The sequence below is a fragment of the Anolis sagrei genome, chromosome 3, assembly GCF_037176765.1.
Source record: "Anolis sagrei isolate rAnoSag1 chromosome 3, rAnoSag1.mat, whole genome shotgun sequence".
Classification (NCBI taxonomy): Eukaryota; Metazoa; Chordata; class Lepidosauria; order Squamata; family Dactyloidae; genus Anolis; species Anolis sagrei.
In genome coordinates this window covers 262168661-262188422 of record NC_090023.1, presented here as the reverse complement: position 1 = coordinate 262188422, position 19762 = coordinate 262168661, and the positions used below count along the sequence as shown (strand labels likewise).

Here is a 19762-nt window from a genome sequence, read left to right as displayed (position 1 = left end):
GCTTCAGAGGGGTCACCAAAGACCATCAGAAAACATATATTTGGCAGAGAAGGCTGAAGATCTCTCCGCCTGTCCTTCTCTTCCTTTTTGGTGTTGGTGAACTAAGATTAGCAGAATTCAAAAACACCACCCTCAACCCAAACAGTATTCAATGTTGGCCATGAACCAAGTTTGGTACAGATCCAATGTGGGCTGGGTTCAGAGTACTCTTTGATTGTAGGTTAACTATAAATCCCAGCAACTACAACTCCCAAATGTCAAGGTGTATTTTCCTCAAACTCCACCAAATGTTCACATCTGGGTATATTGAGTATTTGTGCCAAGTTTGGTCCAGATCCATCATTGTTTGAGTCCACAGTGCTCTCTGGATATAGGTGAACTACAACTCCCAAACTCAAGATCAATGCCCACCAAACCCCTCCAGTAATTTCTGTTGGTCATGGGAGTTCTGTGTGTCAAGTTTGGTTCAATTCCATCATTGCTGGAGCTGAGAATGCTTTTTGATTAAAGGTGAGATGTAAATCCCAGCAACTACAACTCCCAAATCACAAGATCAACCCCCCACCCGAACCCCACCAGTATTCAAATTTGGGCGTATTGGGCATTTGTGTCAAATTTGGTCCAGTTATGGGAATACATCATGTATATCAGATATTCACATTATGATTCATAACAGTAGCAAAATGAGTTATGAAATAGTAACAAAAATAATTTTATGGTTGGTTGTCATCACAACATGAGGAACTATAGTAAGGGGTTGCGGCATTAGGAAGGTTGAGAACCACTGGATTAGAGGAGTTTGGAATTTGCAGTCCAGCAAAGTAACTTTTCCACTGTTATTGCCATCACAATCTCTATTTATATGAGAATAACCCTGAGTAATGCACAAAACCTGCTGTGCAATTGAGTGCATTCTGAAGCAGCAAATCCATTTTTGGTCTACATCCAGTTCCGCTCCAACACAACATGTTCTGATTTTGCTACAATCAGGGCCAAATGATGTCAAGAGCGATTCTGTTGACTCACCCAAATCGATCAACATAGGAAAATAGCATATGACATCAGCTGCTTTTGAAAAGGCATGGGGACAAGTTGGGCAATCTAAATTTGTCATTGTGAAGCAGACATTCAAATTAAAAGATCCATAAAACACTCCATCGGAAATGTGCCTATTATCTATCTGCACCACTTAAGGATTTAAGAGCCTGAGATTTGTAAGGAATTCAACAAAGCAAAGAAAAATGGAAGTTGAAAAAGACTTCTGCTTCCACAGCAAGAGTGGACACCGAGTGTCTCTCTGTGCGGCTTTTCTCTGTGCATCATTTAGTAGAATTCTGTTTCCATCTGGTGGCAGAGTTTGGAGGTTCCAGAAGTCTAGGTTTGCTTATATAGTGGTAAAATCAAAATTCCATGTATATTTTGGACTTTGGAAAAATGCCTGATGTCACTGTGCTAATGTAAGGCTTGTTGTGTACTTTCAAGTCATTCTGATTTATGATAACAATTTTTCGTGTCAGGAGCGACTTGAGAAACTACAAGTCACTTCTGGTGTGAGAGAATTGATCGTCTGCAAGTACATTGCCCAGGGGAATGCCTGGATGTTTTGATGTTTTACCATCCTTGTGGAAGGCTTCTCTCATGTCCCCGCATGGGGAGCTGGAGCTGACAGAGGGAGCTCATTTTCCCCAGATTAAAACCTGGGGAAAATCTGGGGGCTCCAAAAGTGCAAACCTACTAGTAAATCAAGTCATATATTGAAGGTAACTTAGATTTACCTTAGACTCTACTGGCTGCCGGTCCATTTCCAGGCACAATTCAAAGTGCTGATCTTGGCCTATAAAGCCCTATATGGCTCCAACTCAGCTTACTTGTCCGAACGTATCTTGTCCGAACGTATCTTCCTGAAATACTGTGTCCAGTTCTGGGCACCACAATTCAAGAGAGATATTGACAAGCTGGAATGTGTCCAGAGGAGAGCGACTAAAACTATCAAGGGTCTGGAGAACAAGCCCTATGAAGAGCGGCTTAAGGAGCTGGGCATGTTTAGCCTGAAGAAGAGAAGGCTGAGAGGAGACATGATAGCCATGTATAAATTTGTGAGAGGAAGCCACAGGGAGGAGGGAGCAAGATTGTTTTCTGCTTCCCTGGAGACTAGGAAGCGAAACAATGGCTTCAAACTGCAAGAAAGGAGATTCCATCTGAACATGAGGAAGAACTTCCTGACTGTGAGAGCTGTTCAGCAGTGGAACTCTCTGCCCCAGAGTGTGGTGGAGGCTCCTTCTTTGGAAGCTTTTAAACAGAGGCTGGATGGCCATCTGTCAGGGGTGATTTGAATGCAATATTCCTGCTTCTTGGCAGGGGGTTGGACTGGATGGCCCTAGAGGTCTCTTCCAATGCTTTGATGCTATGATCCTGTACATTCCACCTCATAGTTTAAGATCCACCGGAGAGGCCCTAATCTCGGTCCCACCAGCCTTGCAAATGCATCTGGTAGGGACGAGGGACAGGGCCTTCTCGGTGGTGACCCCCCGCTTGTGGAATTCGCTCCCCAGCAAGATTAGATCAGCATCCTCCCTCCTTTCCTTTAGGAAAAAACTGAAATCGTGATTTTGGAACCAGGCTTTTGGCTAGCAGGCACAGCAGCACTTTGGACATTGAACTGGACCATAGGATTGTTATAATGGAAATGGCTATATGACTCTATAAGTAATGTTATTGTTTTTAGTCTACTGTGTATTTATGGTTTTATATTGATGTTATACTGTGATATTGCAGCATTGAATTGTTGCCAGTGTTAGCCGCTCTGAGCCCCCCCTCGGGGGTTGAGAAGGGCGGGGTAGAAATGTTGTAAATAAATAATTTACATACCATCCAAGAAACCACGATTACAGCCTATGACATTTGCTATCTCTTGACTATCTCCCTTCTATGTATTAATGAAGCTGTGAAATATTTTCTGACTTTATGGTGACCCTATGGCAAACCTATCATGAGGTTTTCTTGGAAAGATTAGTTCCGATGGGAGTTGCCTTTGCTTTAAGGCTGAGAGAATGATGCTTATCTAAGGTCTCCACGGTTGCCCAAGCCAACTTGCTGCGGCTGAGCAGGGATTTGAAACTTGATCTCTTGGAGTGCAAATCAACACTCAAACTACTGCACCAAGTTGGCTCTCCCTGTTGTGCTAACAACTAATTTGGAAGTGAAATGGTGCAAACTGAGGATTGTGAGACTTAGTACAATGGCAATCCAATCCAGTTGTCATTATGAAAGTGCTTGTGCAAGTAATTGTGCAAACAACAGCAGAAAACTGGTGCAATGAGGTAATGCTGCCTAATCAGATTAGTAGAAATGTTTCCCTATGTTGACTTGAAGGCACATACAGTTGGCCCATGTATTACATAAGGGATCCATTTCAGAACCCTTCGTATAATACGATTTTCACATATATTCTGGAGTCTCATTTTTCTTACTTGAAATGAACAATGTCTTGGTAGAAATAAAGATGATTATGATTATTTTACTGACACAAAAGCACAGTATGTCACAGCAAACGAGATCTGTATGCTGGAGTTCGTATCACAAAATCACAAGTCGAACACTTCCCAAGTGTCTAGGACTGTGTGATGCATTTTCGAATGATGCACGTAGATCCAAGTAAGCTGGCCTTTTGCAGTTGACAGATCGTGATTTTGTCAATGTTTATTGTTTCCAAATGCTGACTAAGATCTTTTGGCATAGCACCTAGTGTGCCAATGACCACTGGGACCATCTGTGGTTTATGCCAGAGCCTTTGCAGTTTGATTTTGAAGTCTTGATAGCGGCTGAGTTTTTCCTGTTGTTTTTCCGCAATGCGACTGTCACCCGGTATGGCGACATCAATAATCCAGACTTTTTTCTTTTCCACAATCATGATTTCTGGTGTATTGTGTTCAAAAACTTTGTCAGTCTGGATTCAAAAGTCCCATAGTATTTTTACATGCTCATTTTCCATGACCTTTGTGGGTTTATGATCCCACCACTTCTTTACTGCTGGCAGGTGGTACTTGTGACAGAATTATTATTATTATTATTATTATTATTATTATTATTATTGATCTTCCATCTAAACCACACCACAGAATTACTGAGTGATGCCTAGAGAAGTGCTCCCTCTTGGCCTCCTTGTGATTCAATGGTCACTTTTGGAGGAACACTTGGCAGAAGTTCACCATCGTTCTCTAGACATTGCTAGGTCTTCCTGCATGATTTGATGGCATTCAAAGCTCTTTGCATATAATTGATGATACTGTGTTCAGCAGACTTGTATGATAAGTGGCTCTACTGTACACACACACACCATTTTGTAATGGATTTTGATGTAACTACAAACAGCAACAGACAAGACATGCACTCCATGGTTTGGCAAACTGGACTTCTTCAGAGTGTGAAGGGTGGTGCTGAATTGTTGTATCTAAAAGTCATATACTTTTAATTTGTTTTAAAATGGTATTGTTTATTTCCATTTTAATGCTGACCTTCTGTATTTTAAAAATGCTATTATTTTCAAATTTGTAAGCCACATTGAGTCTCTGTTGTTGGGGGAAAAGGCAGTATATTCACAATCATGATTTCATGACAGGTAGAAGGGAACCAGCATTGTGCAGTGGTTTGAGTGTTGGGATACACATCTGGAGACCAGGGTTTGAAATCCTCCTTGGTCATAGAACTCACTGGGTTCACACTATCTCAACCTTGGAGGAAGGCAAAAAGCAAACCTTTTCTTAACCAATCCTGTAATGAAAACCTTGTGATAGTTCTGCCTTAGAATCATAGAATCAAAGTGTTGGAAGAGACCTCATGGGCCATCCAGTCCAACCCCCCGCCAAGAAGCAGGAATGTTGCATTCAAATCACCCCTGACAAATGGCCATCCAGCCTCTGTTTAAAAGCTTCCAAAGAAGGAGCCTCCACCACACTCTGGGGCAGAGAGTTCCACTGCTGAACGGCTCTCACACTCAGGAAGTTCTTCCTCGTGTTCAGATGGAATCTCCTCTCCTGTAGTTTGAAGCCATTGTTCCGCGTCCTAGTCTCCAAGGAAGCAGAAAACAAGCTTGCTCCCTCCTCATTGTGGCTTCCTCTCACATATTTATACATGGCTATCATATCTCCTCTCAGCCTTCTCTTCTTCAGGCTAAACATGCCCAGCTCCTTAAGCCGCTCCTCATAGGGCTTGTTCTCCAGACCCTTGATCATTTTTGTTGCCCTCCTCTGGACACATTCCAGCTTGTCAATATCTCTCTTGAATTGTGGTGCCCAGAATTGGACACAATATTCCAGGTGTAGTCTAACCAAAACGGAATAGAGCATGGGGAGCATGACTTCCCTAGATCTAGACACTATGCTCTAGGGAAGTAATGCTAGGATTGCTGTTGGTTGGATTGCTGTTGGTTGGAAAACAACTTGAAGCCACAAGACAACAAGAAAGAAGTGAATCAAAACACAAGGAAAAGTCATCTTTAGGACATTCAAATCTGCAGCCAGTGTTCTGAAACAAGAGTGGGAATGATTGGGACTTGCAGTCCTCCAGATATTGGACAGCTAGACCCAGCTGTCATAGCTGATGAATGATGGGACCTGCAGTTCAACAACAATTGGAAAGCCACCCGATTGCCACCCGTTCCAGATAACTGAGCCGGGAAATGATGAGTTTGTAGAGTGTCCCCAATCCTAGCCAATGCTAAATGTTATTATTTCTTTCCTTCTCCAGCCCTCTTTCTTACCCACTGATTCCACCAAAGCCAGGCTCTTCATTTTTGTACTATGTAGCACATCCTGAAGGTCGCGGTACCGACAGTTTAGGGTGATGTAGCGCACGTCACGCACCATGATGTCCTCCACACGGACATTGTACTTCCTGCAAAACGCAACAGGTTTTGAGAAAAGCACTCTAACAACAGAAGCATACAAGCATTTTAGATCTAAGGTAGCCTAATAGGACATTCACTTTCCTCAGGGAATTGTAGTTCTTGCAAGGTCTGGAATGCAAACTAAGGATCTCGCAGGCAAATTAAAGCATCTCCAAACTACAGTTCCCATGGGGCTTAAAGGAGTAAAAAGCCAACATAGATTTGTGGCAGAATGTTGTGAGGCAGATCTAGTTTAGAGTTGCCATCAAGGTCAAACCTGAACAGCTGTCCATGACGTAAAAGAGTTAAATTGCATTAGTGACCTTGTTGGATACTTTTTGCATTGGCTCTGGGAAAAGATATGAAGACTGAGAACCAACTGGGGGAGTTATCTTTTCTCTGTTTACCTATCCTATTTGTACAGTTGTCATTGCTATTGGAGGAGGTTTTGGGATGCACTTGCACACTTTGATTTTCTTTGTTTGCTTCTGCACTATGTAAATTTTTGGGAATCTCTTCCATTTGCTTTGGCTAGGGACAATGTTCCCAACCTAGGTGTCTAGCGATAGGGATTTGAGCTGATAGCCAATTGAAGAGTAGAATAACTTTGGAGGCCTGATTCCACCATTAGCTGTGAGGGGTGCTGGATCCTATCAGCAAAACAGCTGCAATGCATTTCTGCCATGGATCATCTGCTTCATCGTTTGCCACCAATATACCTTATGCTATACCAGTAATGTGTATCACTGTCCAGCTTCCAAAAGAACCCTTGGAGGGGCTCGGAACTATATCCAGATACAGAATTTCAGATCCTATATACTGGGGGATTATGGGAATTACAATCTAAAACATTTCCTGTAAAAAGGTACCTTAGTTAAAGAAAGCCACCATGGATGTGCCTTTAAGTTCTCTGTTGACTTATGGTACTAGCCAGAGATAACCTTACTTAGCTTCTAAAATCAGGGAAGATCTGGTGCCTCTAAAATACGTAGAAATCCACCCTGGATGCCTCTAGGCAATTCATTCTTATCATCTCTGGAAGTGCTTTCTATAATTTTGAACTTTCTGGACACCAACTGATTCCCATCAGCTCATAATGATAGCCCAAAATGTCTTGAGGGCACTTTGTTGAACAAGGCCTACTGATCAACTTACTCATGATGTCCCCAGCCCAGCTCTGGCAAGTAGGGCAACTTCTTGATCCGGATGATGCTGTCGTAGAGCGAGGGCTGCAAGCTTTGGGCCACGGCGTTGGCCAGAATCACCGCGATCATCACCGGCAGGATGTGGGAGATCTGGCCTGTCAGCTCAAAGACGATAACGGCAGTGGAGACTGTGTGGGTGACTGCACCTGAGAGTGCGGCTGCACCTGGAGTCAGGAAATAAGCAGTAATATCTGTTGGGTTGTTGTAGGTTTTTTCAGGCTATATGGCCATGTTTTAGAGGCATTCTCTCCTGATGTTTCGCCTGCATCTATGGCCATAGATGCAGGCAAAACGTCAGGAGAGAATACCTCTAGGACATGGCCATATAGCCTGAAAAAACCTACAACAACCCAGTGATTCTGGCCATGAAAGCCTTCGACAATACAGTAATATCTGTTTGTCAAAAAAGTTTTTATGGCAGTTTTCTATGATAGTAGTGGCTTTGGTGAGTTTAGTTTTCCTTTTCCAGACCTGTTCCCACTCACTGAGTCGTATAGGTCTGCCTATGTCTCTCGCCCATTTGTTCATGTTTTCTTTTATCAGTTCTTGTTCGTTGCTCCATTCGAGTAAATTTCTGTATAGTATCGTAATCACTTTTCTCCCTTTTTTCATTATTTTTCCCCAGACAGAGTCGGATTCGTCGAACCCTTTTTTGTTGTCTTCTTTGAAACACTCTCTTGTTTGTAGATAATGGAACCATCCCAGTTCCCCTTCTGTTTCTCTTAGTTCGTCTATAGATTTGGTTATTATCTTTTATTAATAGTTGATTGTAATTTAGCCATCTATCCCTGGGTAGTTCTTTTTTATGGAAGGCTTCCGATGGGGAGACCCACCTGGGCGTTTTCGTATAGGTGGCACTTATAGGTGGCGTGTTCTATAGGTGGCACTTAACTCCAGCCCTAATATCCAGAATTAACAAAAATCACAGTAATCTATGTTGGAAGTGTAAGAAAGAGGCAGGAACCTACTACCACATGTTCTGGAAATGTAAGGAAATTCAACAATTTTGGCTAAATGTACATAAACATATACAAAAGATAGTCAAAACAAAGATGACAATAAAGCCGGAATACTACCTACTTAACATAACCGACTTTATCCAGAAGAAAAACGAGGAAAAAATCTTCTTCTACCTCGCATCGGCGGCTAGGATACTAATAGCCCAAAAGTGGAAAACTAAAGAAACTCCAACGATCGATGACTGGTATAAAAAAGTCATGGATTTTATGGATTTGGATAGACTATCGTGCTTAATGGGAAATTCAAACAAGGAAAACATGACCGACTGGAACTACTGCAAAGAGTATTTAAAGAATACTCAGAAATAAATGAATAACAACTCTAATAATAAAACAAAAAACAGGAAATATGGAATTTAAACCAATAAATGACAATGGACACACATAACAACATATAATCCTTCTGTGGGCCAAACGGAAGTGACCAACAACCTACCCCCACTCCCTTCCCCCCCCCCCTGTCCCACACCCCCTACCCTCTCCCCACCCACCCTCCCTATTGTTTTATCCTATCACCAACTGTAGTGACCTTAACTTCTTCTTAACTTCTTAACTTTTCTTTCTACGTATTGTTCTCCCTCTTTCGATGTTATCACGTTATGGAAATCAATCAATAAAGAATATTTAAACAAAAAAAAAAGTTGTACTTGTTTCCTTTCTTTTTGGATTATTCTTGCCTCCAAAACACCAAAAAAAACCAAAAAAACCCCACAAAGCACATGAAAACATCCTTGCTCTGCTAACAGACACCTCTCAGTATCCACAACTAATGTTCTGTAGCAATCTGTCTCAAAATGGTTCAATGAAGCAATGGGGTGTCGCTTTTGGTCACCATTTTGAGAGCCACCAGAGAGAAAATGGACTATTGGGGCTTGCTATGTGGGAGTGTGGAATATATTAGTCGATATACTCATCAATAAAAATGTATTCATTCTGCTTTCAGATCACCATAGCTATGCTTAGCTGTTAAGGGTTGTATACTTTTTTGGGGACAACTTGTATAACTAAAAACAGAACTAAAGCCATATCAAACTTTAATTTAACCATACAGACTAAAAGCAGTATAGCACTCAAACAGAAGGTCTTTCTCACACGGCTATCACCCCAGGAATCTCCCATTTTCTGGAAAGGGTATGAGAGAGGCTGCCTCTTACCCACCACTGCGTAGCCTCCAGGCACAATGCGGTAGATGTTGCTGTCGGTGTGGATGCCATCCGGGAACCAAGCGGCCATGCTTTCGCCTACCAGGCGGCCAAAAGCTGCACCTGATCACAGGGATGGAGAAGAAGGATCAGGGGCTAATGAACAGATGTAGCAAAACACAAAAAGAAATAGAAAGAGGTTTGACACTGCCGCCATGATAGGTTTGGCAAGGTATGGTTTGCCCCCCAGTGTCTTCAAAGCCAGGAGGATACAATTCCTGTATTCCTAAAGGTTATCCACCCCTACTTAAGTCAATAGATGTTCCTCCTTCCCCTTCCCCCTTCCTCTCCCAGTGTTTTATTCCCTCGCCCAATTTTTTATTGTAATCTTGTTTAAACTTATAATATTTTTTTTAAACGATGTCCCCGAGGAAGGAAGATGATCTTTTTTGTGAGGGAAGATTTTAGGTCTGATTTGGATAATGTACCCATAATTGCTCCCTAAGGAATGTGCTGGAGACAATGTTGGGAAATTTTGTTACTCCCTTGAGCTATTTAAAGTCCAGGAGAGATCTTTTTTCCCATCAGGAAGTGACCAAAGGTCAGCTTTTTGGCCATTTCTTGCTGAAATAAAGACCTCTGAGGCCTGAAAATTTAGTAAAACTACCTAATGCCCAATAGGAAGAATGATGGGCCACCACTATAAACTTTTGCAGAGGTAGGGTTGTTGTAGGTTTTTTCGGGCCATATGGCCATGGTCTAGAGGCATTCTCTCCTGACGTTTTGCCTGCATCTATGGCAAGCATCCTCAGAGGTAGTGACCTCACTACCTCTGAGGATGCTTGCCATAGATGCAGGCAAAACGTCAGAAGAAATGCCTCTAGAACATGGCCATATAGCCCGAAAAAACCTACAACAACCCAGTGATTCTGGCCATGAAAGCCTTCGACAATACATTTTGCAGAGGTATTTGGGGTGTTTTCTTTTATTTATTTACTGCATTTGTATACCACCTTTCTCAGCCCACAGGCAACTCAAGGCAAAATTCAATGCCCACAATACCATAAATACAATTAAAAACTTACAATAAGAACCATAACAACATCAATAAAAACATAAGTCATTAGTGTCTCCTTGTTAAAAACATTGTTCGGTTCCATCGTCTAGTCGTTCCATATTCCTATGTCAGTTACTCTGCATTTACAAACAATTTAAAAGAGTCATATTTTTAGACTGTGAAACCAGGCTATGGATGTCCATCAAAATGGGTCCTAGAGAAACTACAGATGAGTTGTTGTAGGTTTTTTTGGGCTATATGGCCATCGTCTAGAGGCATTCTCTCCTGACGTTTCGCCTGCATTTATGGCAAGCATCCTCAGAGGTTGAGAGGTCTGTTGGAAATAGGAAAATGGGTTTATATATCTGTGGAATGACCAGGGTGGGACAAAGGACTCTTGTCTGCTGGAGTTAGGTGTGAATGTTTCCATAGATGCAGGCGAAATGTCAGGAGAGAATGCCTCTAGACCATGGCCATATAGCCCGAAAAAACATACAACAACCCAGTGATTCCGGCCATGAAAGCCTTTGACAATACATACAGATGAACTTTCCCTCAATTACAGTTGACTAAACTGAGGCTGCTCTTCTTTGGCCACATCATGAGAAAGCAATAATGCTTGGGAAGGTTGAGAATGGGAGGAAAAGAAGAAGGTCAAGTTCCAGATGGATTGATTCAACCAAGGAAGCATGGACCCCAAGTCTCCAAGTCCTGAGCAGGGCTGTTAATGATAGGGTGCCTCAACTTGATGACAATAAGACACAACAAAGTTGGAGTGTGTCTATCCAGAACCTCACCCAAGAACCAATATGGTCTCCAGTGATTTCAGTGATAGTTGCCTGCCCTCGTGATACTACAAGACAGGGAAAGGGGACAGCCAAGGTGTGATGGCAAGAAGGATGATACTCACCAATGACAAAGACTGGCATGAAGGCCCCACAGGGCACTGGGATGGTGGTGGCCAAGGCAGACATCCAGAACTGTGGGGAGGAGAAACAAATGTTCATTAGCAAGAGAAGGGAAGCCATGCCTGTCAATCCTATCCCAACATGGAAACAAATGCACTCCGGGAGTGTTCAGAGGCACAACATACCTTCATGAGAATGAAGACCACCAGGGTAACAAAGACGTTGGTGTGTGGGTGCTTCCAGGCCTCAGAGACACTAATGTATTCAAATTCTTCTGCCAATCCTTGCTTGGCCCATGTACGGTTATCAAACAAGGTCACCAGTGTTTCCTTTTGCGTGAGCTGCAAGACAAAAGCCAGCAAATCAGAGAGTTTAAAAAGGAGCAACATTTGTCCCAATTCTGGGGGACTCACACAGATTTAATGCCCCCACCTACAACATCATTGGAACATAGTGCAAGTTGAGGTTTGTCCCAGGATCTGAAGTTTCTAGCCCAAACCAAAGAGTAATGGCATTGTTATGCATTCAGTACCAAACATGGTTGCTCACAGCTTGTCATGGAAACACACACAGAAATTAGAAATTAAGACAGACATCTTAATCTTAAATCTTGGAGAAGTGTTTCCCAACCTTTGGCTTTCCATGTGCTTTGGACTTCAGCTCCCACAATTCCTAACAGCTGGTAAACTGGCTGGGATTTCTGGCAGTTGAAGTCCAAAACACCTGGGGGACCAAAGGCTGGGAATCACTGCCTTAGGGATTGTAGCTAGCTGCTATTCTACTAGCTGAGGTGGTGATTTCACCCAGCTCTTTCCTTAAGTTTGCCCCACCAAAACCTGGGATTAATCTCTGTTGGATCAAGACAGCCAGAGCGTATTAAATAATAACAACTCATGGTACTGAACAGCATGAAAAATCAAATTGTGGACGATCTTGTCAGGCTTTCTGATGGGTCAGATGCAACTCAAAAGCCTACACATAGGGCACAGAGATAAAAATCTCTCTCCAGTTGCCAGTCCTAGAGAAACTGGAGCCCTTGGTGGTGCAATGGGTAAATGGGTGGTGCAGTTTCGGACTGCTGTGTGAAAGATTGGTGGTTCAAACCTGGGGAGTGGGATGAGCTCCCATCTGTCAGCTCCAGCTTCCCATGTGGGGACATGAGAAAAGGTTCTCACAGGATGAGAAAACATCTGGGCGCCCCCTGGGCAATGTCCTTGAGGTGGCCAATTCTCTCACACCAGAAGTGACTTGCAGTTTCTTAAGTTACTCCCGGAGCCCCCGGTGGCGCAGTGGGTTAAACCCCTGTACCGGCAGGACTGAAGACTGACAGGTCGCAGGTTCGAATCCAGAGAGAGCGTGGATGAGCTCCCTCTATAAGCTCCAGCTCCCCATACAGGGACATGAGAGAAGCCTCCCACAAGGATAGTAAAAACATCAAAAAAACTGGGTGTCCCCTGGGCAACGTCCTTGCAGACGGCCAATTCTCTCACACCAGAAGTGACTTGCAGTTTCTCAAGTTGCTACTGACACGACAAAAAAAAGTTACTCCTGACATGAAAAAAAGTCCTAGAGAATATGGAAGCATTGTCATTGAGTGGAAATTAAACAGGAGGATTTTTAAAGCGTGAAGCAAACCAGAAAGAGGTCCTACACATGATATGTGTAGGGTTGCATCTACACTGTAGAATAAATGGAGTTTGGAACTACTTTAGCTGTCTTGCTTGGCTCAATGTAATAGAGTGCTGGGCTTTGGTGAGGCACACAGGCTACTTGGCAGAGAAGGTCAAAGACCTTGTAAACCTAGACCCCCATGATTCCATAGCATTGAGCCATAGCAGTTAAAGTGTTGTCAAGCTGCATTAATTCTACAGTGCAGGTGCTCTCTAGGAGTACCTTGTGAACCTGTGTCCACACAGTGCCTGCAGCACAGAGACAAGCCTATATTGTGAACTTTCTTGGACAAGGCCTACAAAACTCACCTGACCAGCCATGAATTGTCCAAAGCCAGGTGGGAAGGTCAGTGTTGCTATGAGAAGTGTGACAAGCGCAGGGAAGAGTAGGCGTCTGTAAAGGGATAGAACAAAGATGAATCGCACCACGTATGACCACCCCAAAATAGCACAAAACATGCTCCTCCCCCCACACAAACAAAGGAAAATCTGGACATTCAAAATCCCATCACCACTAGTTTGATCAGCAAGGGCTATGAGACTCAATTGTATAGGGAGCCTCAGTAAGTACTCTTTTGCACTACATAATTGCAACACTTTCATCCCAATTTAACGGCAATGAGTCCTGAGGATTGTAGTTTGGTGAGGGGCTCACTCAGCATCACTGCCAGAGAATCCTAATGCCTCACCAAACCAAATCCAGGATGCCATAGAATGAAACCATGGCACTTAAGGAGGGATCAAAGTGCCGCAATTGCAAATTACAAGCATGTCAAGTGTCAATGGTATTTCTTTGTGGCCAGGACAGAACACACTTCTGTCTTAATTTGTGACTATTTGTACATTTTGCTTATGTATATAATACTTTAGAGAAATATAGCTGATAATGGAAAACTACATCTAAGGTAGACTACATATAATAGAAAGGAATGATAAAATATTGCTCTTACATAATGCATATATACCTAAACAATGCTTTCCTAAACATAATTCCACTACAACTACATAACAAACTATGCAAAATCAACATAAACAAACTAACACAGAGACATAGATGACTTCCCATTTGCCAGTTTATGATTACAATATATTGACTACTCTAAGCTATTTGGAAAATACAAATATTTAAAATATCATATTTAACTACTTTAAGCATTACTTGTACTTATTTCTGAATTTACTTATCCATCAAAGCCTAAGTTTCTTCTTATATATTCTATCACTAATTTCTATTTACATTTTTCCAGTGTCTTGCCTTTTATTATATTTGTCAGTTTTCCAGTTGCAAAAAGTAATATCACTTTGTTAGCTAGTCAATTGGTATAGGTATAATTATTTCATCTTTAGGTAGATAACAGACTAACTGCAGTTGTCATCATACTAAAAATTATTCCTGATCTCTTCTCATTCTGCTCATCACATGATCCAAACCCTCCCTCCTCCCCCCCAAAAAATGGTTTCAATTTTATTTTAAACTATCTTGGAGACTCAGCAGTGCCCGAATTATTAGAAGGCATTGTTTGTTTTGGGATGTTAGGTAATGTCACTTAAGTTTGGTCCAGATCCATCACTGGCCAGCTTCAGTGCTCTCTGGATAAGGGAGAACTACAACTCCCAGATTCCCATGGCAATCACCCCCAAACCCTGATAGTATTTGCAGTTGTCCATGTTGGATCTGTGTGCCAAGTTTGATTCAGATCCAGCATCATCTAAGTTTAGAGCTCTCTGGATAAAGGAGAACTACAACTCCCAGATTCCCAGGGCAATCACCCCCAAACCCTGACAGTATTTGCAATTGGCCATGTTGGATTTGTGTGCCAAGTTTGGCCCAGATCCATCATTGGCTAGGTTTAGTGCTCTCTGGATAAGGGAGAACTACAACTCCCAGATTCCCAGGGCAATCACCCCCAAACCCTGACAGTATTTGCAGTTGGCCATGTTGGATTTGTATGCCAAGTTTAGCCCAGATTCATCGTTGGCTAGGTTTTGTGCTCTCTCGATAAGGGAGAACTACAACTCCCAAATTCCCAAGGCAATCACCACCAACTTGTATGCACAGTTGGTCATGTTGGGTCTGTGTGCCAAGTTTGGTCTAGATTTGATCCATCCAATCATGAATTTGAATCCAGATATTATTATTATTATTATTATTATTATTATTATTATTATTATTATTATTATTATTGCTTTTTGTACATAATAAAGGTCCATACTGGAGCACTTAGAGATCCCTGGAGAGAGCCTTTTAATATGTTAATAAAATCAATGAATAATCAAATTCCCCAAAGCCAAACTGAAAATGTGGCGGAATGACTATAGTTTTTGAAATCTTTTCTGGAGCTAAATACCATTCATTCGTCAACTTGTAAACATTATCTTTAAGATCACAACATGATGTGAATTCCAGTCTCTCTTTGCCCATCTTTTCTCATTGTATGCATCTTACTTTTTCATGAGGAAGCGGTTAATGGCCTTTTGCTTGCGCATGAACTGCACGATCTTGCGGTTGAAGTAGACAAACAATGCCCCGCCAAAGCCACTTGCGATTCTGAAGGGAAAAAAGGAAGGATGGAATGAGAAGAGGGTTCCTTTGGAGAGGTAACCTCTTGCCGAAAGGTGGGAAAGGTCCAGTAAAACTGGATGAGACTCACCCAATGACAGCAAAAGCCGGCAGCTCCTGCAGGTCAAAGGGAAAGTCCAATCGGAAGCGGGTTTTAAAGAGAGCGGTGATTGTTTCTGGTGGAAGGAGAACATGCTGTGGGCATTTTGTCTTCTGCATGTTGATTTTTTAAAATGTTCTGGTACATACATGCCCAGCACTGCTGACACATCTTAATCCTTTGTTTTACGGTATTGCTACTGTACAATTATACTACTTGGATTTAAGGCAGAACTTTCCAATCATTTCATGTTGGTGACATATGCTTGTGAGATGCATCATTTCGCAACACAGTCATCCGGCTTTACTAGCAAACCTAAGGTTAAACCAACCCTTAGAAGAGCTATGGACACATACATAAATTGTAATAACAAAATGTACAGGGACAATAAGATACATTTCCAATATTTTTGTCATTTACGTATAACAATTAATATTATTAATGCTATTATTAATAATATTACCAATACTAATTGGCACCTTTCCTGCATAAAAATATATGCAAGTTGGGTTGTTGTAGGTTTATCAGGCTATATGGCCATGTTCTAGAGGCATTTTCTCCTGACGTTTCGCCTGCATCTATGGCAAGCATCCTGCCTCTGAGGATGCTTGCCATAGATGCAGGCAAAACATCAGGAAAAAATGCCTCTAGAACATGGCCATATAGCCCGAAAAACCTACAACAACCCAGTGATTCCGGCCATGAAAGCCTTCGACAATATATACAAGTTGATATTACTTATTTTGCAAAGAGGTGTCTTATTATATTTGCACAACACACATACACACTGCAGCCGACACACAAACATGTCAATACACACGGTTTGGAAAGCTCCGGTTTAAGGCCATGACTCCATTCTATGAGATCCTGAGATTTGTAGCTGCAGAAGACTTAGGCCCCATATAAAATCCAGATTATCTGCTTTGAACTGGATTAAATGGCAGTGTAGACTCATATAATCCAGTTCAAAGCAGATAATGTGGATTATCTGCTTTGATAATCTGGATTATATAGCAGCGTAGAAGGGATCCAAGAATTCTTAGGTTGTCCAGTGCAACTCTATAGTCAATCTCTGATAGACAATGGCCAGAGATGCACTCGGCAACCTAGGGATTCTAGAGAGACAGCATCAATCATATCTGTCAAGGTTAAACCGGCAAATAGAATTATTTTAGAAAACGAGAAATTCCAAGATTCCACTTGAAGGAGCCATGGCAGTCAAAACTGGAACCACAATGCTAGAACTAGATTGGAGACATCTCTGCCTCCTTAGTTGCAACCCATGGTTGAGAATCTGCTCCTACACGATATCTGCAATGGGGCACCACAATTCAAGAACATGTGCAAGTTAGAACATGTGCAGAGAAAGGTGACCAAAATGACCAAAGGTTTAGAAGTCAATCCTTATGAGGAGTGGTAAGAGGACCTGGGTATGCTTAAACCTGGAGAGAAGAAGATTGAGAGCAAACATGGTAGCCATGCTTAAATATTTGAAAGGATCTTCATATTGAGGAGAGGGAAAATTTGTTTTTGCTGCTCTGGAGGCTATGACACACAATGGATTTAAATGGAAGGAAGACCCATTCTAATTAAATATTAGAAATAACTTTCTGACTGTAAGAGTTGTTTGGAAACGGATTATGTTGCCTCCTCAGAGCATGGTGGAGTCTCCTTTTCTGGAAGTTTTTAAGCGCAGCATGGATGGCTATCTGTTGAGGATGCTCTGACTGTGCTCCTGCATGACAGAAGGGGATTGGACTGGATAGCCTTTTGGTCTGTTCTAACTTAAGGTTTCTATGATTGCTGGAACCAGAAACTATACCTTCATCTTTGTTCCACACTGCTAATACTCGGAAGATGAAGGCACTGAAGGTGGCCGCAAAGAAGCCACGCCAGTAGTTGCGGACAGCAAAGAAAGTTGATGTTACCTCAATGCTGAAGAGGACACCTGGGTGGGACAGAAAAGAGGAAGTCATTAAAAATAAAAGATCTCAACGTATTTCAAACTAAGGAAAAGTAGGCACAGTGCTGCTGATATTGCTGGGTCATAACTCCCTTTGACTCGTGGAAGTTGACAATATCTGGAAGGCCACAGCGATCCACAGAGAATTAGAGGATGCACATGCAGAGGGAGACACACTGACATTAAGACAAACTCCATATTGCTGTAACATCTTTACTAGAAAAGCTGCTACAGTGGGCCCTAGGTATCTGCTGGGGTTTGGTTCCAAACCCCTTCATGGATACCTCAATTTGTGGATGCTCAAGTTGAATTACATACAATATATATACAATGTTCCCTCACTTTTCGTGGGGGTTTCGTTCCATGTCCACCCGCGGTAAGTGAAAATTCTCATGATGGTCTGCGAAAAGGCCTTACTGGTACATTATTTAAACTGTTATGTTTATTCATATCATGATCTGATCACCATGCTCAATATATGCATGGGGATATTGGGGTAACAATACAAAAGGTTTGCTACGGTAGACCCTCTTTCACTCAGACTCAGCCCCCACCCCCCTTGAATCAAACTCTTGGCTATGGGCCTGAATCCAGAGATTCCACTCCAGAGATTGCAGCCCACCCTGATGCACCAGAGCTTGAGCCTAACGCAATAATACAGAGGTTCCAGCAGACTGGAGCAATCATTGTACCTTGTGGCTCCGTGCCTCAGCCTGCATGCCTTTGCCTGCATGCCTTTGCCTGCTTGCCACATGCTCCACTTTGGGAGACTGTTATCCACTGAGGAAGTTTGGGTTAGTTCACTTTGTGTGCTTTTTATTCCTTGTAGTGTATGTTTCACTTCATGGATGAGGCAAGAGGTGGCAAGATGAAGGGAGCTGCTCAAGTAGCCACTGCCACTACTGCTGGCACTTCCAGGAGTGGCCAACATGCAACTTGTCTTGTGGGAATGGAAGCATATTTATGCAACACACTTGCAGACAACAGCTGACACAGCAGTATGTCATGACACCCATGACATAAAAGGTGTTACAAGATCACTTTGCATGCTGACATTCCAGACTAAGAAGGCGATGTTGTTGAACCGAACTAGAAGCTTCAGAGAAAATGGCTGAGACCAGACTCTTTTCCAGGAATAGGACAACAAATGATACATTCACTGAGAAGTTTTCCTGTTTACCAAAAATTACCAGCACCTGGCCACGCACCTCTTAGCACTGAGCCATAACAGCTAACGTGGTGTCAAACACCATTAGTTCTACAGTGTAGGCCCATCTGCAATGAAAATCTGTGACAGATTTGCATTAGCAACTCCGTACGCCAGATATGACTTGAAAGCACATGGCAGCGAAATTCAGAATTACAGGGTGAAAGCAAGGGAAAGGAATTCAGCCTCAATCACTGTAACTCATAACACCATAAGGTTAATCTAAATATTGTAAGCAATTGTATAAATAGCTTTGCTTAATTTCATGTCTGGCTTCCAAGTCCCTCAAATCCCAGTGTGCTAGTCACAAGTCTAAACATTGTGACAGTTCCAAGGCGTAAGCAGTGTGTTGAGAACGCTTCTAGATGACATTATTTCGTCACAGTCAACACAAGACAAGAAAATTGTTTCTTGGCAAAAACCGACTTGCCTCAAACCAACACATATTCCAGAATCCAGTGCTTGGAAATGCTATATTCTTAATTACTACAATTGCTCAATATCTCCAGCTATCTGGGGGAAATGTGGGCATGCTTCCATGATTGCTAAATATATATTTTCAAAGGAATGGACATGAAAGCAACATTTGTAATAGATAGTCAACTGATATGTTTACAATCATCTGGTTTCTCCAATAATGCTCTATCTGTTATAAAAAGGGGGCAACGTTGGAGGACTCCTAACCTCAATAAAAGACTGTGTGTCTCATGGCTCACAAGATGTGTCTACACTGAAGAATGAATGCAGCTTTGCACCATTTTAGCAGCCATGGCTCTGTACCATGGAATCATGGGAGTTGTAGTTCTGCCCAAGAGTGCTGGTGCCTCAACAAACTACAAATCCCAGGATTCTATAGCATTGAGCCATGGCGATTAAAGTGGCATCAAACTGTGCTAATTCCACAGTGCAGATGCACTTTTTGTTATATTGCTGGGAAATGGCATGTTGTTGTTCATTTGTTCAGTCACTTCCGACTCTTCGTGACATCATGGACCAGCCCACGCCAGAGCTCCCTGTAGGCCATCACCACCCCCAGCTCCTTCAAGG

At 42.3% G+C, this 19762-nt stretch overlaps 1 protein-coding gene across 2 annotated transcripts in view; it reads right to left on the bottom strand.

Moving 5' to 3' along the window:
• The window catches only part of CLCN2 (chloride voltage-gated channel 2), a 123257-nt gene that overhangs the window by 26598 nt on the left and 76897 nt on the right, over positions 1–19762 (bottom strand). For both annotated transcript variants that reach the window (XM_060767399.2, XM_060767400.2), the window contains exons 8-16: positions 17368–17493; positions 15537–15621; positions 15332–15433; positions 13195–13279; positions 11401–11556; positions 11218–11287; positions 9263–9373; positions 7040–7253; positions 5759–5892 (exon numbers count right to left, since the gene is read on the bottom strand). In XM_060767399.2, coding sequence (XP_060623382.1) covers positions 5759–5892; positions 7040–7253; positions 9263–9373; positions 11218–11287; positions 11401–11556; positions 13195–13279; positions 15332–15433; positions 15537–15621; positions 17368–17493 — 1083 coding nt within the window. The remainder of the gene's footprint in view (positions 1–5758; positions 5893–7039; positions 7254–9262; positions 9374–11217; positions 11288–11400; positions 11557–13194; positions 13280–15331; positions 15434–15536; positions 15622–17367; positions 17494–19762) is intronic.